Below are 24,951 nucleotides of genomic sequence, written 5' to 3' on the forward strand. Positions count from 1 at the left end.
CACTGCTATTGTAGAATGTGCCTGGAAACTTGAGATGCTTCTTGTCATAAATTATTATTCTTGTCTGAGACAGAAATGTTTCAAAACATTGTTTGAGACTGGTAATTAAAAAAACCATATCATAAACAGGAATGTAGCATGTTAAAAGTTTTCTACAGGTTTTCTACATAAAGAATGTCATTGGACCACAGGTAAATTTAGGGGAAGAGAACTCCTTGTAGAATCAGAGTCACAGACTGATAAGGTTTGGAAGGGACCTCTAGAGAGCATCCGATCCAACCTCCTGCTAAAGCAAGTCCATCTCAATCAGGTTTCACAAGAACACATCCAGGTGGGTTTTGAAAAACTCCAGAGAAGGAGACTCCACACTCTCCCTGGGCAGCCTGTGTCAGGGCTCCCTCATCTGAACAGGAAAGAAGATTTTCCTCATGTTCCAGTAGAACTTCCTGTATTCCAGTTTGTGCCCGTTACCCCTTGTCCTGTCACTGGGCACTATAGCAAAAAGACTCACCCTATCTTCTCAACACCCCACCCTTTAGGTAATTATAAGTTTTGGTAAGATCGTCCCTCAGTCTTCTCCAGGCTAAACTGCCCCAGGTCTCACAGCCTTTCCTCGTAGAAGACAGATGTTCTAGTTCCCTGATCATCTTGGTGGCTCTCTGTTGATCTTTCTCCAGAAATTTTCTATCACTTGTGACGCCAGGTGTGGCCTTACCAGGCCAAAGTAGACAAAAATCAAACAACTTTTCTTAATGTGAGTTTGTTTTTTCCTAATTGCTAGAACAAAAATATGGCAAATGACAATATTTTGTAGAAAAGATGAATATCTTAGATGCTTAAAAATCTTCTATTGAAAGATACAGACCTTCACTTCTCCTGATGGAAAGGAGAGGACATCAGCTTTACGTGGTAATAGAAACTTGCTTCTGACCATATCATTCTTGAAGTATCACTTTCAAATTCCCTTCAACGGTATGTTTTTGGTGCTCAACTCAAGAGGATCTTAGATAATAATTTAAATGTAATTTGGAGATAACTGTAATGCATCTGAGTATTACTCTGAATCAGGGAAAGCACTGTAGTAAAAAAAAGTATATAAAAATTATAGGCCAGATTGATTTTTTTTTAAAGATACAGATAATGATCTAAACCAAAGAAACGAATAAAACTACTAGAACTTGTTTTCATCTGCATCTATCTATCTCCAGGTTCTAGAAATCTAGCTGTAAAGTTCGCAAATAGAATGCATGTAACTAGACTGTCTATATTCTTTCCAATTGGAAAGGAAGTGAATCTTAAAATATTTGAAAAAGAAGACTGGTTTATGGGTTTTTTTGTCTATCTATAATTTGCAAATTTAAAATATTTCAATATAATTTTTAAAAGAAGAAAAAAAATGGGGGTGCTTAAACAAATATCATGACTGAATAATTTGATGTTCCATCTTGCTCCTAAATATTGATTTTTAATAATTTTAAAAAATATATATTACTCTCTCTACAGACTACAGTGACTCCCAAGTAGATATTAAGTGTTGTTACAAGTAATAGGGAACCTTTAAGATGAAAAAAGAATAAAAGGGTTTTTCAATGAAAACTAAATCTTTTACACATGCTTATTATAAAGATTGATGCAGTGACAAGATATATATCAAAGGAAAAACATGATGACTATATAAACATTACATGGGAAATATTTAGTATCATGTAATTACTAGTTAGTGGTAAAATGTGGGTTTGGTTTACATATCATAGAACCATAGAATGGTAGGGTTGGAAGGGACCTTTAGAGATCATCTAGTCCAACTCCCTGCAGAAGCAGGGTCACCTAGATCAGGTCACATAGGAACAAGTCCAGGTGGGTCTTGAAGACTTCCAAGGAAGGAGACTCCACATCCTCCCTGGGCAGCCTGTGCCAGGGCTCCCTCACCTGAATAGTGAAATAGTTTTTTCTTATATTTTAAGTGGAACTTTTTGTGTTCCAGCTTCATTCCATTACCCCTTGTCCTGTTGCTAGCTACTAGTCACTTTGCTTAACAATAATAATGTAAATGAGGATCAAGGCTGCATTTCTTTATATTCAGAGTAAATATTTAAAGATAAAACTGTTACTACCATCTTTATATTACAATCAGTATATGAATATTTTTGTTTTCTTGTATTTTTAACAGCAGGAATAATAAATCTCGGGGAAGACAACATTTCCTTGCTGTTTGAGGCATTTTGCAATGATGGAAGTGGGTAGGTGGCAGCAATATTATACAGTGGAGTCCAAAGAACTGAGGCCATAGTTAAAATACACACTGGAGAACTCAAATTCTTCAGCATATCAAAAAGATGACTACAGGGGCAGTGTGATAGCAGTGCATAAGTACCTTTGCTGGGAGAATAAACTAGGTACTAAGTAGTTCTTTAATCTTGGTGAAGAAGCTGTGACAAGAACTAGATAAATTTGAAATAGAAATTAGACAGAAACGTTTAACTGCAAGGAAGATGATCCACTGGCACACATTAGACAGAAAAGAGGTAGAGTTTTTTTTTTACTGGTAGATGTCTTCAAATTACTTCTGAAAGCTGTATTTTAGTAAAAGACAAGCATTATCTCAACTGGGTGTACTTCAACTGCTTGTTATATAAAAGAAGTCAGGGAAAATGATCTTCAGGTTTTAAATATTCTGAAGTTACAAGATGGGTTTGATTATTATGAGGTTTCTTAGCACCTCCTTATATTCTACTCTTCATCCTTCTACGACAAGTTCACTAATTTCATTCAAGTTTCTTTTCAATTTAATTCCAAGCATTCTAAGCCCCTGATATGACTGCAACGTGCGATTCTCTTCTCTTGCTGGTAAGAGATTGCTTCAAAACGTTTATGCTTTTTGGTTTGAATCCATTTTATGATGGAAAAAAAAAAATGTTCCTTTTGTTATTTACAGCCTAGGAAGAGATATTAATTTTGACAAGTTCTCCTCATCGTTCATAAGTTATATCATTCCCCAACATGTCTTGACTGTACATTATTGATGTTCAGTTCTGTTTGCATGAACAACAGGAAGCTTTTTGCTACCTCAGATAAATATACAAAATCTGTGGAAACCACGGCATGAGGACAGGATAAGCTTCTCTACCCTGGCCATATGGTCCTTACTGTACCTTGCAGCGTGACTCCTGATAAGGTTACCGTTTTGAGCTGCTTGAGTATCTAGGCACAGAGCTACAGTGCTCTTCACAGAGAAACTTCTTTGTTTCAGATGAAATCCAATATAACAAAATGACACCTATGCTATCCTGAAAAACCTTGAAAGATGCATAACTTCCTTTGAGGAAAAGAACACAGAAATTAAAGGCTTGGCTTTCTCATTTTGCTTCAGTGGAAACTGGAGCACATCCATTTCTACAAAAATCCATGCGAAACTTCTATAAATAGAATAATGATCCTCTGGGGGCTCAGAATGTCCTTTCCCATTTTCTGTTGCTCTCTTTCAGTTGTTGAGTTGAATACTGTTTTTAAAGAGTAAATTTAAGACATGTAAAACACAGACAAGTAGGATATGAATTTAATAATAAAAAACATAAGCAGTATGAGAAAATCATCCCATTGAGAGCTCTTCCAGAAGAACAACGTAAAGAAATGATAAGGACCAAGACCAAAAAACAAAGAGCACAAATGCCTCATTGCAGATTCCCCTACTCCATCTCAAAGGGAGTGAAACATCTCCTTTTACATTTCCCTACGTTCTGACATGATAGAGACAGATAATTGAGAATCTCTTGACTTTGGTCATTTGCTAGCAACAGCATAATTACATTATTTTATGACAGTTTGTGCTGGACAGATTTTCTCATGCTACTGGAAAAGAATAGTATGAACACACAGTTATTTCCACCTAGACCCAGGCTGATTTATGCTACTGTCTTCACAGTCTCAGGTTAAGTATTATACTGTTGCCTGCCAGCAATGCAATACTTGACTGTCTGACTGTCAGCATTTCCATCATAAATTTCTGTTTTCAGAGGCTTATGACTTCGTTGTAAAATGTCGCTTGGGGGGTGAATCTTGCAAGGTCGTTTTTAAGTTACAAGACAGCAAACAAAATAAAAAAGTTAGTGGTTTCTAACTCTTTCTTCGCACAGTACCATTTAAAAGGACCTATAAAAGGCTCACTCACTGCTCAGCTAAGTGTGGTACATGTATGTAACGTATTATTAATATTACTATCCCTATAGAAAAGATACTTAAATAAACTTGAATTGTATTTTACTGCGGAGTTATAAAATTCAATTTTTATTTCATTGATTCAGTGATAGCAGTAAGTCCCTTCCCAAGGTATATTCCAATGCCTCCCTGCCCTATTCCATATCCCAAGGAGTTCTTCAATTAAACTCATACTGCCTTGGGCTTGGATTATGAAAATTGCTCAGCCATATTATATGATGGCTCCAAACTTTCCTTGTTCATCCCTCTTCACATTTAAGGGCTTCCTATCCATTTTCATGTTATGGAATCCCACTGACGTTTGTCCTGTGATCTTGTCCCTCCTGTCCCTCTCTGAAGATGGCTTTTCCCTCAAAGTGCAGCTCCCCATCTGGTAATTTTCTTAGGGATATACTAAGTCTACCAAAATGTGGTACAAGTTCCAACACCATATGAAAACATGAGGATCTCAGAGATACAATCTCCCACAGACCTTCCCATCACTCCATGGTGGTGTTCTGAGCTTCTTCCAGGGAGTCCTTTCAATGGAAAAAATTATCATCACTACCACTGGAATATTTTACAGATAGCACACAAAGTCTTTGGGGCATGCTTGGGATTTCCAATTTCATCTGAGATATCCAATTATAAAGCAATTTCCTGGGTAAGATGTAGGATGTGACAGATCATTCTTCTGACTGAAAGTAGGAATGATCCTTATAATATCTAAGCCTTCACTATCATCCCAGATAATGGATTTGTTCAAGCTTAATTTCTAGCACCTTTTCAACTACCTTCAATTAAACCCTTGAATAAGGAAGAACAAAGCATTTCCCCTCTTCACAAATGCATCCTTTAACTGCCTGGATATTCTTTATCTCCTGGTGCTGCTGACACTTCTCTGCCTCCAAAGTAGCATCATTACTGATCCTCAGAAATCTCCCTCTAAATATTCCACCTTTCATAGTGTAAAACAGCATCACTGGTTTGCCTCCACTATGATTGTGTTATTTCTTTATCTTCTCTCACCTTAACATCTGGAACTCACCAATTATGGGCCTGTGGAGAGACAGGTCTTCCAGCACATGTAGCTATGTCTTTATAAGTGATAACACGTCTTCAGGCTGAAGTTTTCCTCCATTCTCTCAGTACATTCACCTATCTGGTAATTCTAGTCACCCTCAAAGACTTTCTCACTTAATCACTCCCTCTGATCTGCTTTTTACTGACACCACCAACAATATTACTTATGTCCTGTTTACAAATCTCAAATCTGAAGAGATTAGCTTTAAAATTATATCTTGAAAAAGTCTTCAAAATCCAGTTTCTTTGGGGTTTTTTTGAGGATAAAGGACTATGCTTTTGTTCTAAGCTCTGAGGAATCTGCTTACACTTTTTAAATGAAAGATCACACACTGAAGTCATTAGATGACTCCCGGCAACAGGGATTTTAGAGAAACACCTATAATTTCAAATCCTGTGATGACATCCTGTGTGAAGGCAACACTGCATTATTCCCTCTGTTGACATGCAAGCCTATGACAGACTAAACTCAAAGCTTTTCACCTGCATCATCTTTGGTTTTAAATTCCTGATTTCTAGTAAGTATTTCTTCCTCCTCTTCGTCCTCCTAGTTTCTTTCTCTGATACATGATACGCTGTGTTTAGTCCCAGCTTCTGCTTGCCAGTGTCAGCAGAAATCCACACTGCCAAATGACAACATGAGCCCCGCAGAATGCCAGCTCCCACGGAGAGCCTGGAGCCAGGTAGCATGGCTTTGAAGTACAAAGCATAGACCAGGGGTGAGGCAAAGGTGGGTGTCCAGAGGTTATAGCAATTCCCTTTTAACTGAGTGGACTTCTGTGAAGCCACAGTGGGAGTCTAAAGCTTCCTTTCCCTGGCCCCTTGCCTGTGACTCTCCTCCCCAAAATCTCCTCTGGGGCATACCTAGGCACAGTTAGGGTCAAGCCACAGCAAAATGCTCTATCAAGTTTTGGGAAAGTGTTTCAGTTGCTTTTTAGGGACTCAGAAGACAATAAATACTTTCACAGTTTAAGAAAAGAGAGCTAGCTTTTTACACATGTACTTTAAAGGAGGCTGAATTCTAATATGACCAGACATTACTCAGATAATTTTCATCCAAGAATATTTGAAGTTACCTGGGTTTTAAATGATTAAGTAGACACCTGCAGTACTATAAAACAGCTACTCATACCCATTTAGGTGAAAAAATCTGACAATAGCTGTCTACAGTAAGTCTTTACTTCCAATTGCTTTATGAATACACTTATTTTGAGATCGATTATTCACATAATTGGGTTGAATCAAAAAGTGATTTTTAATCATCCTAGGGCTTAATTAACAGCTTTGAAACATCACATTTCAAAATTGCTGCATGCTGCATCATTTTAGCATATGCTAAGCAGCATGGCACATTCCACAGGTGGGCAAGATACACTGTTATAAAAAGACCCAGGTCAGAAGGTATAACAGTCAGGAGCACTACATAAGTTGCTGATCTGAGCTTCTGAAATCTTAGCTGGACTGAAATACAGCTGCCATCCCCTATCTGTACGGCATTTCTGCCCACTCAGTGTGTGTTCATACTGTAGGTGCCCTGGAGTGAAACATTCATGACTTCAAGTACAGCTAAACAAATTAATCTGTTTGGATTGACATGCAGGAAAAAGATACCAAGTAGCACTTTATTACAAAAAGGCCAGGTGGTCATGCAATTAAATCTTGTACTGATAATTTTGCAATGACAACGAGTCAGCATTCAACTACTGTTGTAAATTCCTGGATTAACTCTGGCCTTATTCAAGGAGATCTGCTGTATACTTTGATGGAGCAAAGGTTTGATCCCTCTGTCTTTGGCATGGTGAATAGCACAATCTTTACGTGACATTACTAAAGGGTTCTTGAAACATTTCACAATCATGTAAATTTTCACAAACTAAGTAACTTTTTTAAATGAAAGTTTATCTGTGAGTTACATTAAACTATATTTAGTGAGCATGAAAAAAATCACATTATCTGCAAGAATGCATAACGAGCAGTGATGTCTCAGTGTGTTTTATCTTTTTCTATTTGAGTTCAGACAATATTATCTTAACATTCTTCACATCTTGATTTTTCACAACAAGGACAAAGGTAACACTACAGTGTCATATCTTGTGAGCTACCTTTACATCATACAATACCTCATTTCACTCAGTGATGCTATAACACTAACAGAAGTGCCATGATGTACCAAGATATAGTGTACTTCAAAGAAAAGCTCAAGATGACTAAGCTATTTTGCCTCCTCCACAAAGCACAACATTATGAATATTCTGTAGAAACAATGACTTGAACTTTTTTTCCCTTTTCTTTTGAAGCAGAAAACTCATTTACATCACAATTTCAACTTTCTCCTCTTATTTGCCTTTTCAATACCTTTCTACATATAGATCTATATTCCTTAGTTTTTCAAGGGAAAACTATTTGATTTAAGAATGTTTCAAGCTGAAGAGAATCTATGTAAATATTCCCTGGGAGTAAATATGGAAACTTGTCTATCTGTACTGACAATGAGGTACATGGTGATAACATGTTGCCCATTCAGTCTAAAATTTCTGACTACTTCAACAGAGCTTGCTATATGCAAATGTTTCTTTTTAAGCTCTTCTCACAGGTTTGAGTTCCCTGCAGCTTTCAAGAAAGCCACGTTTCTTCAGTTATAGCTCCTCCTCTTTGGTCTTCCAATTGCTAAATTTACTTCTTGTTGCAAAATCTCTGCTAAACATTTAAATAATTTCTTCACCAAGTGTGCACATTTGGCTTTAGGACATCTGTTATTATCCAAGATAGATAAGGCATGGATAGCTCACTATTCCTAGAGATTTTTGCTTACATATACATACATTCAATGAATCGTGTTTTAGAGCAATGACATGAACATCCTTCTGAATTCGTATTCTTCATCTCAGTGGAAAGAACAGACACAAAATCTGATTAAGGTGCTGTTCGATATTTTCCATAACAATGAGGCAAGGGACCGAAGCCAAAAATGTGAGGGAATTTAAAAAGAGTAAAGGTTTCACCTGGCAAAGCCGACTCCTCTGCTGACTCCGTTAGCATCTCTTAATATTCTGGTGGAAATGACATGTCCAAAGGGTTTCAGCATATTCTCCAGTTCCTGTTCATCCATGGATACAGGTAAATTTGAGATGTATAGATTTGTGGGATCTTGCTCTTGTTGCTATGACAAAACAAGAGAAATATCCTTCAGTTAGGCTTAGCACAACAGAACAGCTTATGGCTTATACAATGAAGGCTACTCAAAATAATGACCAAGTCAGGAATTTATAGCTGCATCAGAAGCAAAGCTGGGCAATCTGTTCACGATGATAATATATTTGCCAAATTTCTGCAAACTCTCATGCATGTGCTCAATTCTGTGCGTGACTGCTTTTACTGAACCCAGTGACACTACTCATTTATAGAAAATTACTCTCATGCACAAGCGTTCTCGGGTTTGTGTCCTAATTTAGCAAACAGATTGTGAAGAAAACACGATTTCCACAAATGTGCTCACTGTTAACATAAATAAAGAAAGAAAACTCAACACATGTTTTAAGCAGATGTGCTTTCCAGCCTGCAGACTTCCCATTCAACCTGTTCATCATCAGCAAGGTTGGTTGAAAACACAGAATACTTTCCACAGTATTTTTTCTTTTTTATTGTCCATCAGAAATGTCCTGGCTGATAATATGTAACGAGACCTAAATGGATAAGGAGTAGCTCTGCAGTTCAAACTACGGTCCTGGTGAGACAGGTCATATGTTTATTCCAGATTGAATTAACATTTCACATAAAATAAGGACTGTAGTAAACAAAACAAGACTGAGAAAACAAAATTGAAGACAGCTTTCTCATTCTATTTTATATTTTTAGGCTAAACTTTCCGTTCTGGCAAGCATTGTAACTGCTATTCTTGCTTGCCAAACTACTGCAAAGAAACATGAAAGAGGCACAGATGCCATATGTAAAATAAGTGAATTAAGGCAATAAATAAAGCCGTTGTTTACAGACAACCAGGTCTTGATTACACTACATCAATTTAGTTAAACCCATGCAAGTTTTCATGGCCCTGGTTCTATTTTCACTGATACAATCTTTACATAATTTCTGATCACCTGTCAGTACAAGTCTGATTGGGGTCAGGCATGACTACATTATTTTAGCTAATGCTTAATAACCAAAAATATAAGACATAATCTTTATGCTATGCAGTAAGCCAGATGATACTTTACCTGACAAAGTCTTCAGAGACAGATTTTTGGCTTCTTTTTCATTACACATTGTAATGAGCAGAATTAATTTGTACTTGTTCGATGTTGAGATTTATATGACAAGAGAATTACCTTTTTTTTTTTTTTTTGTTATGAGGTGTCCTAAAACCATATTAATAATCCTGCAGCAGTACCACAAACTTACACTGAAGAAATTACACACAGTCCTGCAGCCATCTGGTTTAGCTAAACTAGTTTCAAATTACACTCCATTAAAATCAGTGCAGATGTGTCTTGTCAAACGCAAGGAATCACACGTGCTATTTCGAGAAGATGTATGAAGACAGGGCAGAACCAAGATGTCTGCTCTATCACTACCTTGCACATTCAAGGCGTCAAAAATGGAAGCAGAAATTGTTTCAAGCTATTATTCCCACACCCCATCTTTGTAGGGACAAGAATGACTAAGCAAAGTCTAGCAGAGCTAAATAGCATAATCACAAACCAAAGAAAGTTTTCAGCTTCCTTTACCCCAGGCTCGAGGGAAATTTTAGCCCTTTTGGATAAGAAGAAAAGCTGCAAATGGATACCCCAAAGGGTTCAAAATCAGGAGGCGTGTAATACTGTTTTACTGCATAATTTGGATTCTGACCTAAGAGCTGTGAACAGCTGCCTCTGGACATACTGCTTAATGCCAATTGCATTCTAGCTTTGCATCTCCAGACCCATTACTCCCATGAAACAACACATCACCATGCAGGTTGAATACCCCACTATTTTACAAAACAGAAATAAAAGAACAAAGTAGGCACATTTTCAAGCTGCTGTCCATATACCCAGTTATGACCACACCTTATAGTAAGGGGTAGAGGAGAGGACAACCACACACACAGAGACAGCAAACTTACTGCAAATTAAACAGAAGTTACAAACCCCAAATCCAGAAAAACATTCTTTCCCTTTCCAGTCATCTTTCCCTGCAGCCATCTTCCTGTCTCTTACTTCAATTTACATTCATACAGATCCAAAAGCTAGTTCCTTTCCAATAACCAAAAGATATTAGCAAAGGGTCAGAACTGGTTCAGTATTGACAATGTGAGGAAAATAATGCAAACAGTCCTGGAGGGAAGGTAGGCAAGAAAAGAGATGAATATGAGCTTCAGATCACACTTTTAGCTTTGGGAAAAACAAACAAACAAAAACCCGATACATTTTCTTTCAGCTTTAATTTTTTTCCACATTTTCTCTCTTTTCTGTGTGTAAACTATTTAAAGATTTATTGCTTGTTTGTTTGGGGTTTTTTTGTTCCCCACACAGGCCACAGAAAAACAACAAAAAAAGAAAAGATATAGGAGTTAGGAACAATCTTCATTGTTTCTAAGCACTTTGAAAATGTGAGCAATCGAGGCAATTAAAGCACAGGCATTATAGAAGCAAATCGAAGCAGAAAGGTTTGCAATTCCAATAGGCGTAGTTTTTCAGAAACAATGATGCTGTTATGCAAACATCTACTCATTGATTGGTTGAGGACTTTGATTAATCAACCAACTAGTGTTCAGGGACTGACATCTCTTGTCAATATTTATGAAAAATATGCAGATGAGATCCCTATAGCCAAAGGATGGACTAAGATGAAAAAAGCAGGGTTATGCATCAGTAACTGCACAACATCCTTTGCTTTCACTGAGGAAAATCAGTCCCACAGGATATTAAAATGAGAACTTTTCTTTTGACTACTCAGTTTTCAAGCTGGGGAAACAAATAAAATAAATAAGAACTTTCTCCAATGTGTATCACTCTGGAGCAAGAACACATAAGCCTTTTAACTGTGTTAGAGATTAAATGCTGTTGTTTTAAATATCCATGGAAAGTTTAGCTACACTCTGAGGATAAATGCAAGGCTAGCAGGCCATAGTCAATCTCTCGTAAGGATTTACCAAATCTGTCTTTTATCAACATGATAAACAAGAGCTGCAAGCAGAGAGATACAGATGAGGCCATTCATGCTGCCTCCACAACGCAACAACGTTTTCTGAGAAAGGAAAACAATCCACATTACTTTTTCTTACTATACAAATATAACATTTAGAAATATCCCTTTCTTCTATGTGAAATATCATCCACAGAAGCCATATCTCACACCACAAACTGAAACAAAGGTTAGAGCTGTGCAGGACTTACATAAGTGCTGCGGGGCCCAGCTGCTCTGTCATGGCACAGCTAGACCTCATGGCCACCTGACAAGACCTTATTTCTCAGGCTCAGACCCTGCTCTCAGACTTTTTCAGTTTTGTAGAGATGCCCTCTGCAGTGTGGAGGTGCTGACACAAGCTCCTTGTTTTGCCAGGGCCTTTTCATCCCAGATTCCCCAAGCTCCCATATGACATATTCACTTATCATAGAAAAGATTTACTCTTCATGCAATCTGCAGCACACTTGATTTCCTGCCATGTAATAATAATACCCTGAAATACCTTATCATAGAATGGTAGGGGTTGGAAGGGACCTTTCGAGATCATCTAGTCCAACCCCTCTGCAGAAGCAGGTTCACAAAGATCAGGTCGCATAGGAACATGTCCAGGCGGGTCTTGAAGATCTCCAAGGAAGGAGACTCCACAACCCCCCTGGGCAGCCTGTGCCAGGGCTCCACCACCCTCACAGTGAATTAGTTTTTTCTTATGTTTAAGTGGAATTTTTTGTGTTCCAGCTTCATCCCATTACCCCTTGTCCTGTTACTAGCTACTACAGAAAAAAAGGGCTGTGTCAACCTCCTGACACACACCCTTTAGATATTTATAAATGTTAATAAGATCTCCCCTCAGTCTCCTCCAGACTAAACAGCCCCAGTTCCCGCAGCCTTTCCTCATATGAAAGATGCTCCATTCCCCTGATTATTTTGGTGGCCCTGTGCTGGACTCTCTCCAGCACTTCCATTTCCCTCTTGAGCTGAGGAGCCCAGAGCTGGACACAGGACTCCAGATGAGGCCTCACCAGGGCAGAGTAGGGGGGGAGCAGAACCTCCCTTGACCTGCTGGCCACACTCTTCTGGGGTTGTTCCTTCCCAGATGCAGGACTCTGCACTTGTCCTTGTCGAACCTCATGAGGTTCCTCTTTGCCCAACTCTCAAGCCGGTTGAGAACCCACTGAATGGCAGTCTTCTGGGGAATCAGCCAGTCCTCCCGGTTCGGTGTCATCAGCCAACTTCCTGAGGGTACACTCTGTCCCCTCATACAGGTCGTTGATGAAAACGTTGAACAAGATTGGCCCCAGAACTGATCCCTGTGGAACTCCACTGGCCACAGGCCTCCAACTCGATTCTGTGTCATTGATCACCACCCTCTGGGCTCTGTCATTCAGCCAGCTCTCGATCCACCTCACTGTCCATTCATCCAAGCCACACTGCTTGAGCTTTCTGATAAGGATATTATGGGAGACAGTGTCAAAAGCCTTGCTAAGGTCAAGGTAGATGACATCCACTGCTCTCCCCTAGTCTAGCCAGCCGGTTATGCACTCATAGAAGGCTCTCAGGTTGGTCAAACAGGATTTCCCCTTGGTGAAGCCATGTTGACTCCCCCTGATAACCATCTTATCCTTCGTATGTTCAGTGATAACATTCAGGATGAGTTGTTCTATCACCTTTCCAGGGATGGAGGTGAGGCTGACCGGCCTGTAGTTTCCTGGGTCGTCCTTTCTGCCCTTTTTGAAGACTGGAGTGACATTGGCCTTTCTCCAGTCCTCAGACACCTTGACTGTCCTCCATGATTGTTCAAAAATGATGGAGAGAGGCTTAGCAATCACATCAGCCAGCTCTCTCAGCACTCTAGGATGCATCCCATCAGGACCCATTGACTTATGAGCCTTAAGCTTGGCCAACAGTCTTTAATCTCTTCCTCTTCCACCCAGGGCAAGTCCTCTGCTGTCCTGGCCATCCTGTTATCCTTGCTGGACTGGGCTTCCTGAGTGTCGGACTTGGCTGTAAAGACTGAAGCAAAGAAGGCATTCAGTACTTCGGCCTTCTCTGCATCCTCAGACACCAGGGCACCCTCAGTGTTTAGCAGCGGGCCCACATTACCCCTCACCATCCTTCTGCTGCTGATGTACTTGAAAAATGCCTTATAACTATCCTTAACATCCCTGACTAAATTTAATTCTAGAAGGGCTCTAGTCTTCCTAGTTGCACCCCTGCATGCCCTGGCAATGTTCCTATACTCTTCCCAAGAAGCCAGCCCCTGTTTCCGCCTCTCATAGATGGCTGCTTTCTGCCTGAGTTGTCCCAGCAGAACCTTGCTCATCCATGGAGGCCTCCTACCTCCTTTTCCTCCTTTCTTGTGCATTGGGACACACGGATCCTGGGCTTGGAGGAAGTGATGCTTGAAGATTGACCAGCTCTCACTGGCACTTCTGTCATCTAGAATCATATCCCATGAGATCCGTCCAAGTAGATCTTTGAAGAGGCCAAAGTCAGCTCGTCTGAAATCCAGGGTCACGGTCCTGCTTTGTGTTCTGCCTCTTCCACACAGGATCTTGAACTTTACCATCTCATGGTCACTGCAGCCGAGGTTGCCTCCAACCTTCACATCCCCAACCAGGCCCTCTCTATTTGTCAATACCAGGTCCAGCAGCACACGCCTCCTCGTTGGTTCCTCGATCATCTGTGACAGGAAGTTGTTGTCAACAATCTGTAGGAACCTCCTGTACTGCATGTGCGTGGCTGTGTGGCTATCCCAGCAAATATCAGGGTGTTTGAGTCCCCCATGAGGACCAGGGACTGTGATCGTGAGGCAGCTCTCGGCTGTTCGTAGAAGGCTTCATCCACATCCTCCTCCTGATCAGGCGGCCTGTAGCAAACTCTTACAACAATATCACCTGCCTTGCCCTGGCCATTAATTTTTACCCATAAGCATTCTACTCTCTCCTCATCCCCACCCAGGCACAGTTCAGCACACATTAATTGCTCCCTCACATAGAGAGCAACTCCACCTCCACACCTTGTCAGTCTGTCTTTCCTGAACAATGCATAACCCTCCATGGCTGTGCCCCAGTCATGGCAGCTGTCCCACCACGTCTCTGTGATCGTAATGAGGTCGTAGCCCTGCATCCGCACCCACATCTCCAGTTCCTCCTGCTTATTCCCCAGGCTGCGTGCATTGGTGTAGAGGCAGCACAGGGGCTTACTCAAACACGCAGGTTTCCCTGGACAGGTGCAGGAGATTCCTCGCCGGTTTGGCTCTTTCTCAGGGTGATCAGCCTTCTGTATCTCAGCCCAGTGTGCAGATGAAGGGCACTTATAATTGCATTCCATGTCCTGCCCTGTTTCCCAGCTAGAGGGGACAGCTTGTTCTGTTTTGCTTCTGCCCCCACCCCCCAGGTCCCTTAGTTTAAAGATCTCTTTATTAAATTTGTTAGTCTACTCCCAAATAATCCAGTGTCTTTATGGGAGGGATGAATCCCATCCTGTCTTATCAAGCTGTAGTCCCCAAGGAAGGATCCGTTGTCAAAGTACCCAAAGCCTTCCTGCCAGCACCGGCCTCTCAGCCAGGAGTTCACTTGGCTGATTTTTGCATTGCAAAGTTCTCCTTTATCTCTACTGAACAGGACAGAGGAGAAAATAACCTGAGCCTCTCTACCTTTTACCTGCTCCCCCAAGGATTTAAAATCCATCTGGATCCTGGAGATGTCATGCCTCATGACATCATTCATACCTACATGGAACACGAGTAAAGGGGTAGTAGCCTGCATGCTCACTATTTTGCTAGGTTGAAGCTGAAAAGCTGGGGCACTTCTCTGACTTCTGCTTCTCTAAATGGGTCGTGGGGTTGTTCCCTGCCCATCCTCCCTGCTCGAACTGCCACGCAAACTGCTGCGCCACACCTGGGTGCCCCGTCACTCCCTGTTCCATGTGGTCCCTGGGGGACGATTAAACCCCCTGGGGGCGATTAAAGCCCCACGGTTGCTGCGGCTCTGCCTCCCAGCAAGACCGTCCTCCTCACAAGAGCTGCCTGGTCCTGGTGGCTCTCCTCGCTTTTCCTGCACTCCCCGTGCTCCAGGAACCCCCGGATTACCTCGATCGGCTGCACAGCCGCGAATAAACACACCTTGCCTCCGCTTTGTTTACCTCCGAAGGTAAACACTTCCCCATCCGAGGAACTGCTGAGCTATTCAGTGTTCAAGGCAGGCCATTCAAAATGTGCCTGTTTGTTGACAAGATGAGCCTAACCAGAACCAGAAGTTCAAGCACTCCCCAAACTACTAGCCTTTCATAATCCTAACTAGCAGACAGTCAGGTTTCTGTCTTCAATGAAGGATCACATCTCAAAGCTGCCAGACTGGTGGTGATGGTAGTGTCTAGATCCACACAGTGTGGCCCTGGCTCCTTCTAGTTTATTTCATTTTCTATGGCTTTTTACTAGGCATTAAAAAAATGCTACTTCCCACCTTGGGTTCTTGAAACCTCCTTGACTATTGTGTTCAGTGACAGCTGAAAGTCATTCATGACTCATGGTCAGAACTGTGTTTTCCTCTTATGTCCCCAGCATTCTAGACAGCAACAAACAGGGTGAGGCAGCAGAAAGCCACACACTCCCCAAAAATATCTCCAACAGTACTATGCTTCAGATGCCCCTTAGTTGTGGGCTTAGAGTCAGTGCAGCGGGGCCAAACAGCCAAGTAGAGCCCTCATCACTGCCTGGACTCTGTAGTACCTATCCCACTTTCTCCTTCAGACCACACCAGAGACACCAGGCTCGTCCTGAACTGCAGGGGGAATGACATACCTGTTGACACAGTGTCTCCAAAGCACAGTCACCTCCTGGGTTTAATCCCCCATGTGTGAGAAAGGCCTCTCAGAACAACCAGGGCCAGTTGCTGCAGCTGGCTGCCACCCCAGAGTCTCAGAGGAGAAGGAGGTGGGGGCTGCTGTGAACAGTGGAGGGCTCACCACAGAGCAGCGGCATGGCTCCTCTGCCTTTCCCAGACTCTGAGTGCCAAACATGGCTAATTAATGATTACAAGACCAGGACAAGTTGCAGTTTCTAGAACGGAGCAGAAAGGCAGCTGTGGAGCCTGCTGTGTTTGCCAGCTGCAAAAGTATCGTGCTTGAGGCATGCAAACTTGCATGCAAACTTAAGGCATAGTTAAAAAGCCTGTTCCTGGCCATCCTCGCTGAAGTTCATTTTACTCAAGATCTCCCATTTGACAGCTCAAGAAAGGTCACATTTTCAAAGTAAAACTTGCATTTGCACTGCAGCCTAGGAGAAACAGAAGTGAACTCATCCAGTCAGCTCCCACCCTTTGAAATCCTGACACAGCCTCACAGCCTAGACTGAGCTCATTCTGGGGTCCTGGTGTGTGCCAGTCTGTGGGAGTACATAGTATGAGACAGAATGGGCAAACAACTACAAAAAGAAATGAAGACAATTGAAGCTCCTCTCCAGACAAGTGCTAGGGTTTTTTTGCAACTCCCTCTGCTCTGGCCCCACTGGTTCATCATCATTGTAGCCCAAATACTTCAGGTGCTCTGGCCTGTTGGCTCCAGGGCATCAGCTGCATGTTACAACCACAGCTAGAAAGGTTTAAAAATGTTAATACCGAAAATTAATAGTAGGTTAAAATGAATTTTTCGGTGAACTCAGAGCATTTTCCAGCATTCAGCAGCAGGCATCTGCAAGGCTCTGGAGTTCAGCAGTCAGGAGCAGTTGTACCAGGGAAACAGCCAGAAATTTTGTCTCTGCCTGTTACCAAGAACAGGGCTAGTCATTCAGCTCCCAAGGCCTGTGCCAAGGAGGCAAAGAAGTTTGTAATGCAGAGGATTTGAAACACACTACACCAATAGCATCTGAAACAGCTAAAACACAGAGGGCGTGCTGCAACTCAAAGTTTTTCTGTTTGCTTTGCTGGATCCTCCTAGCCACTTTTGAAAGAAAGGAAAATACTCAGATGGGATTTTCCCGCCCATCTTGAGATAATCTTTGGAAGCAACACATGAAAAGCTGAAAGAACAATTCCTGCTGGTGTGAGAAGAGGCTGAGCCTCTTTACGTAGTACATTTAGTAATGCATTCTTTACAGACACATGTGTAGGGAGGGGTGGGCAGCTTTTACCTACATTATTTTTTCCCAAAAGAATCTCCAACCTCCTATAATTTCAGTAGGGCTGGAAACCAAGTGTGTTTTGTTTTTCTGGGAAGCCTATGTAGTAATTCTTTTTATTCAGCTGAAACTAATTCTCCTCACAGCAGCTTGCTCTAGGAAGATAAGCACTGATTATTAGTTCAAACAATTTCTTTTTACCATCTTCCAAACTTATTCTGGGAATATAACTTTGTGGATCAATATGAGATTCTGAACTCCTCTTTTTAAAGATATAATCAATATTTGTATTAATAGATCATATGCTTTTCTTGTCTCTAATAAATTGAGGCTTCACCATATCAACATTGACACAGGTCAACAGTACAGCTCACTTTTAGAAGCACGGTCTGGTCTTGCTGAACATTTTAGACCCAGGTTCAAATGACTCAATCAGTATTCTCCCCAAACTACTTAATCTCTGACTAATAGCCACTGCCCAGATCTTCAGTGTATGTATGTAACTTCTTCTCCCACCAATGTAAAAATAATTACACTTTTTACAGAAAAATCCATTTATATGGAATAATTTATATAAAACAGATCATTTATACGGAAACATTTATATGTCATATCATAAATTCTCCAATGATTGCTCAATATGTTGAATATTTAGTTGTACAGTATCATCAGTTGCATCTTTGGTTTATTAGATTATTTCTAAACAGGATTCTATACAAGCCACTGAGTTAAAATTAAATTTAGAGGAAGCATGTAATATTTTCTCTCAGTAGATTCACATTCATTATATCTTCTTGTTGTTTCATTATTTATTTTTTTTTTTTTAGTAGTGCAGATCGTGAGAACTTTCCAGAACATCTGAAATAAGACATTCATTTGAAAGCTGATTTGATATAGATTTGATTGGATTCATACACCAAAAATCTGAATTAAAGGGGTTTTTTTCCCCATTTTTCTATTGTTTCTCTATTTATTCCTGCTGTTTTTTCCCACTAATGTGGTATGTTTTTGCATCTCTCTAAAAGATGCCTGGTTTTCAGGGTAAGCTGCTGAATTTATAATTCATGTGTTCATAATATCTAGGGTCTGCAAGTAACATTTTTAGAGATTCTCTCTTCACTGACCTATCCAAGTATGGCACTTAGTTATCACAGTCAGAAAGGATGAATATGAGCTGGTGGCATGAAATTTAAAAGAAAGTCACCCCAAACTCCACCACCTTCCAGTAATCAGAGAAGTGATGCCTGAAACCCTCTTTCTCAGTGCAAGCAGGAAGGAGGGGATCTGTGTAGTGGTTGAGAACTGGGATCTTGCCTATATATGTCTGTATGGTGCCTTTACAATTAATGAAGGTACAGGGATTTGAATTAAGTCATAGTAACCTTGTTTGTAAAGATTTTTCACATTACCATTTCTTTCATAAAAAGGAGGAAAAACCAACCAACCAACCCCACAAGAAACACTTTCCACAGCAACAGTTCAGACCACGTAGCCTTTCAGAATTGTTAATGACATATTTTGAGCCATCATTGCACTAACACAAGGTGAACAGAATGAATCAAGTGCAGCTGCCAGGGTTCCCTTTGACTTTTACTGGCTTATTTGCTTCCCTTTGTGTGGGCACATTTTTAACAGTGTAGACAGCTAAATCAATGGCCAGTTAACTATTGATCCCTGGCTGGTTTCACTCCTTTATTGAGCAGCACACCAAAAGGCTTAAAACACTTTACAGAAAACCTAAACTTTACATGGATTTTACTAGTGCACTATGTACCAATAATCCAACAGAGACAGCAGAAGGAAACTCGTAAAAGTGATGCTGGCTGCCTTGTCAAGAGTCCTTCCAAAGCTCTCTACAGCAGGCATTGCCAAACGCACTATCCATCTCCTCAATCAAGACTGTGTCTAAACACTAGAGGTTTTACAAGGAAAGTACAGAAGAGCAGAGGACACTGAGACATTCAAAGAAGCTTTTTTTTTTTTGTCTGAGGTACCTTCACAAGAATCTGAGTGTTGCTTAATGGCCTTCCAAAGACTCCAATACAAAAGATGTAATATCCTTAAATCTTAAATCTCTCTTTCACTCTGATACTTCATGGTACTCAATGTGCTTTTATAGACCCCGACTACATGCCTCATAATGGTGACTACATGTTTCATAAATTATCTTTCTTCCATACTCAATTTTACTTTTTACACTACTATGATTCAAAATTTTTTATCAATGTGTTTTTCCCACAGCTCTGCAAAAGATTTGGTCTCAGTATAATTATGCAACTACTGTACAGCAATAATTAAGCCCAATCCACCAAATGCTATAAATATAGCTAAAATTAACCCTGCAGCATGTATAAGCTTTGCTGTCAACAAGTCTTGTCAAATGCATAACGACAACAACAATTTCTGAAAAACACAGTGATTCTGCACATGAACACAGAAAAGCGTCATAGGTGCTATTCTGAAGCGTTTTCCTAATGATTTTCATAAGTATTTTATTGTTATTGGAACACATAAGTTTAAGCACTTCTGAACTTTATAATGACCCAAGAAATTAACTCCTGCCATCAGAAATCCTTTGCCTGGGATGACCTAATCAGAAGAGAGAGTTGTGACTCAGACAACCAGCCTTCCTGTACCATCACTGAAACATTCCCTGCAGTTACTTCTCAAGCATAGCATAGGCTAACATTTGCTTTACCAAATTTTGTCCAAAAATTGCAAACCAGAAAATTCCTAAAAACTATGACTTACGATGAGAAAAAGAACAAAAGTATTGTGGGAAATTATTTGTCACAAATATTTCTGTTAGTTTCAGAGTGGAGTATTATTTATAAGTACTGTTTTAATTACAACCATGAACTTTAAAAGGAGCTCACACTTTATGTATGCTCAAGATTTCTCCTCACTGTGCAAACTATCAGAGTGCTGTGCCGTGCTGGACTTGGCTTTCTTTTAATTAAGTTTATTCATGGACAGCACAGGATTTGCTAAAGCTAAATATTGCTGGAACTGAATTGTTATTGGTCTATCCAGTGCAGAGATGCTGCAGAACTCTCCATCATGCATTTCATCTGCCAGCTGTGATTTGATTTGCCCTTCGTCTTGTGTGGCAAATATGGACTTGAGTTGCTATGGTCGCTGGCTTCAGAACATTATATAAGATACACGATACCTCCTTCTATTTCCACAAAACACAATCACAACCAGAACTATCACAGACTAATATGAAAACCTATTTTTCATACTTCTGCCATTAGGGAGTGAGATTTTTAGAGCTCCTTACTTACAGTTCTAGTGTCCTATTGCATGTTAGATAATACTGTATAAAGTATGTTTTATTTGCTTTATGCTATATTGAGTTAATGACATGCTGATTGATGTATGTGTTCCAGAATTTTTTTCTGATATTTAGACAGGAGTTAAGCCCTTTGCCCCTCCACAGTCAACAAATCTTGCAATTTAACTCCTACTGTTCACATTCTCACAGAATTGTGCTTTACATGATACCGTTCCACAGAAGTGCATTTGTAGGTGTGCACGTGTATACTTAGACAAACAGAGAAAGAAGAGGTCACAAAAGAGATTACTTCCTTTACAGAGAACATAACATGAAAGCAGGCTACTATATAAACTTTTCATTGTCAATAATGGAGAAAAGAAAACTAACTTGGGATAAAATTCTGTATGCACTAAATCAAGAAATTTAATTAACAGCTTAAAGTGCTTTAAAAAAAAAAAAGATCTTAGAAATATGCACAAAAAGCCACTGTTATCATGTATTCTTGTGATTATTTGGCAGTTTGAGAAACCTGATACATATAAATTATAAGGATTTAGCAGTACTGCTTATTACAATTCCTTAAATTAATCTGTAGTGCCAGTGACACTAATTAGTTGAAATGTATTTTTTTAAATATACAAAGCATTCAGTGCAAATCTATCCTATTGCCATATCCAAAAAAGAAAATTACAATTGTTTTTGTTGTACTTAAAATCATAATAGCCCCAAACACCTGACATAAACAGAAAGACTTTCAAGATGGAACTCAGACAACATAAAACTCTACCAAAAATTCTACAGCTCATCTTTTGCATAAGATGAAAACCGGAAAATTATGATAACAGATCCTGAAAGGATGGACTTGTGTACAAAGCAATAGAGATTCAGGAGTGAATGGTTAAAATGGTAACAAAATCTCTAGATGTCACTTTTTCAGTCTACATTTGTCAAGGTCACAACTCTAAAGCCATGGTCTGGCAAATCGTGGAGCTGACTGGACTGTGCTACTTTCTTACGTCTAAGTTTCAAGTAGAATGTCTCTTCTTATGACAGTAACATCGGACCAAAAATATTACAAACAGTAGTGGAAATGAATAGTTTTCTTCTTATCTATCTATCTATCTATCTCAGGATACAATATCACTTGCTCAATGCAGACAGAATCTGGCATTGTAGAGAACAAATTTGGGTTCCTAAAACCATAGCTTTAAAGCATTTGGATCAACCTGCGGATTAACCCCTCCCATGTTCTTTGATCCAGATGTCTGAGCAGACTTTGCCTGTTGCTCCTCAAGGTCAGGAAAGTAAGAGATGAGACTTTCTAAATGACAGTGGCAAAGAGGAGGGCTTTGCTGTCTGATCTTCCAGTGGCCACAGGATGTCATAATGAAGGAGCAGAGGCATAAGTTACAGATGTTTTCATGCACATGCAATCTATACTTGGCCAGGGTGGCTTTAGGATTTTCTGTTCACTACTTCCAGCAGCTGTTTGCCCTAAAGACAGAGGACTTACTCTACCATAGTGTGATCCTTCTCAAACTAAATTCTACTTCAAAATATTCATTGATCTCACTTGGCACTATCAGGATCTGTGCTTGGAAAATATTTTCAGAAGTATAATCAGATTAATGAAGATGGATAAAAAACAAATGGATGCATCTCTTCTGATTATTATCATACATTGATTGTTTGCCTTTCATTTTTCCTTTCAAAGTTGCCAGCAAAATGAAGACAACACAGACTTGAAATGCCACATATGCACATAGGGTTAAATTATTATCAATACTGCATACCATTGCATACATCTGTAGATCAAAAGGCATTTAGAATTTTCTCTTCAGAAGCTTCTCGAGGTTGGGACTAAGTCAGGAAACTTGGATTCCTTCATGTAAAATCCAAAGCCTTAGCATTTAACTGTCTACACTTGCACTGGAAAAAGACTGTAGCTATTAACAGTAGTAAATTATCAACACTGGGAAAGCATTAGAAACTTTAAGAGGACTTTTTCAGACAGTATAATGCTTTTTAATATTTGACCTATTGACACAAAGGCGAATTCAAGCAGCACACAGATCCCTTGTGATTGCTTGTGAAGAAAACGGAATGCTTTCTTTTGTCACATTTTACGTTACTTCCTATAAACCATAAATGAAGTCAGCATTTTCTTGTCTGGGAATTCCTGCTGGAATAAAGGTTGAGGTCTACTTAGCCTGAGTCCATACAAACTGCTAGAGAAAAGTTATTCATCTTGATGTTCATGCCAGAAATGGAAACCTACTGGTCCTTGAGGATGCATCAGTTTTCAGGGAGTCTCGATTCTTTTAACTGCTACAGAAAGTTAAAAAAAAGTCTACATAGATACTGCTTAAGGAAAACAAAATCCACCATAAAACACAGCCTTGACAGTTTTATTTTGAGAAATGTGTATTTAACACAGATAAAAATACCATTCTCATTTAAGATCAGGCACAACTTACCAAACATGCACTGCAGAAATACTTTTCCTAAATACATCAGATATAAAAAGGCAACAAAGTCATGTGGCAGCTCTGACAAGGGATGTTTGTCACTCAGAAACACGATAGACACGGCAATGCTACACTCCCTGTGTGTGGAATTCCCAGGGCTGAGTCAGCAAGTTCCAGTGGAGGGCTAGCAAAAAAAGCCTATAAATACTCAATTTCAACCCTAAAATATGAAAATGAAGAAATATTATTAATAAGTAAAGAACCTAAAACTTTGCTTTGTTTAAAAAATAAGATATTAAAAGAGCAAAATGCAGGACTGAATTGCTGTGATTAACACCGCTGGATCCCTTGCACAGAAGCTGCTGAGTTGTCTGTGGTCTTCTCAGCACCCATTGGAGCAACCCTTGGTCCATCTGATGAGATTGCCCTGGTAAATGAAGTTGAGATTAGGGGCCAACGCCAGGCAAATAACAAAAAATGGTTAACGACAGGGCTGAAATCCTGTCTCTTTGCCAAATGGTCCCCTACTGTTCAGGCTGAAGTCTAATCACTGCAGGCACTGTCTCACTATATCTTTGCTGCCAGAGAAGTCCACTATCTTACTGTTGCATTCAATGTCAAAAAACTGAGCATAGACAGCAGGTAGAGTGAAGAGTAGACTGGGAGGTGTGAGACCACCTCCCTCCCTGCTCTGGCCTCAGATAATCTGCAGCTGTGATCAGCTTCAGGGGAGCACCAGAAGCTACAACTAATGAAAAACACAGCAATGATACAATAATGAGATAATTCAATAACCCATGGTGACCACTGAACAGGCAGTAGAAGAGAAACCATGTCAACCTCCAGATGGACAGCAGATACAGGGAATGGAGGTCAGGTATTTGTTATTCCTCATAGACTGCTTGGAAGAGGGAGATGAGCAAAATGTCAAAGCTTCCCTTCTTCGACACCAAAAACTCAGCACCACTGGGAAGAAAGCATTATTTAAGAGTATATCATGCTTTATGTAGGCAGAAAATAGAGATCTGAGTGGCAAAATGCATTAGTTAGAATTTTGCAGAAAGCTATGGAGAGCAGTAGACACTTGCAACTCTAGAATATTGGTTGAAAAATCAAGGATTAAGAGATCAGTAGGAGAAATATGGTTCTTCTCTTGATGATGAAAGCAAAGAGAAGAGTGAATTTTATTCTGCTTTTCCATCTACAAATAACATAGTCTCTGTGCAAGATGTGGGGCAGTGAACCACAAAGATGTCTATGAACTCTCTTACTTCCCAAAACGAAGTAAAGTGTAAGTTCTTCATGGGGATGCAGTTTTTTGAGCAGCCAACGCTAACTCAAGTTTTCCAAGCCAATGAATGTTTCCAGTTGCATATTCACATAGAAAAGAGAAAGTAAACAATTTTCTGCAGAAGGAAGCAGACGATCAGTCTGAATTCGAATAGGTATATAGTAAGGTAGAAAATGTGGCCACCTACTAAGGTTTAAGACCACTGAAGTTTGATAGAGTACAAAGCTTGAACCTGAGTACACCTGACCAGTCCCTGTGAGGAGGAAGAAAGGAAGAAGGAAATGCTCCAAACCCTGTAACCTGCTTTCCTTCTGTTTCCAGAAATCTGGACTTGGCCAACCCACCTAGTACACAA

At 40.1% G+C, this 24,951-nt stretch overlaps 1 protein-coding gene across 4 annotated transcripts in view; it reads right to left on the reverse strand.

The window, feature by feature from the left end:
- Positions 1-24,951, reverse strand: part of RBMS3 (RNA binding motif single stranded interacting protein 3) — a 449,717-nt gene that overhangs the window by 140,415 nt on the left and 284,351 nt on the right. For all 4 annotated transcript variants that reach the window (XR_009818745.1, XM_061996425.1, XM_061996424.1 and 1 more), the window contains exon 5: positions 8,280-8,437. Coding sequence is in view for 3 of the 4 variants with exons in the window: in XM_061996425.1 (XP_061852409.1) it covers positions 8,280-8,437 (158 nt within the window). In the remaining variant the exon portion in view is untranslated. The remainder of the gene's footprint in view (positions 1-8,279; positions 8,438-24,951) is intronic.

The sequence above is a fragment of the Colius striatus genome, chromosome 5 (genome assembly GCF_028858725.1).
Source record: "Colius striatus isolate bColStr4 chromosome 5, bColStr4.1.hap1, whole genome shotgun sequence".
Taxonomy (NCBI): Eukaryota; Metazoa; Chordata; class Aves; order Coliiformes; family Coliidae; genus Colius; species Colius striatus.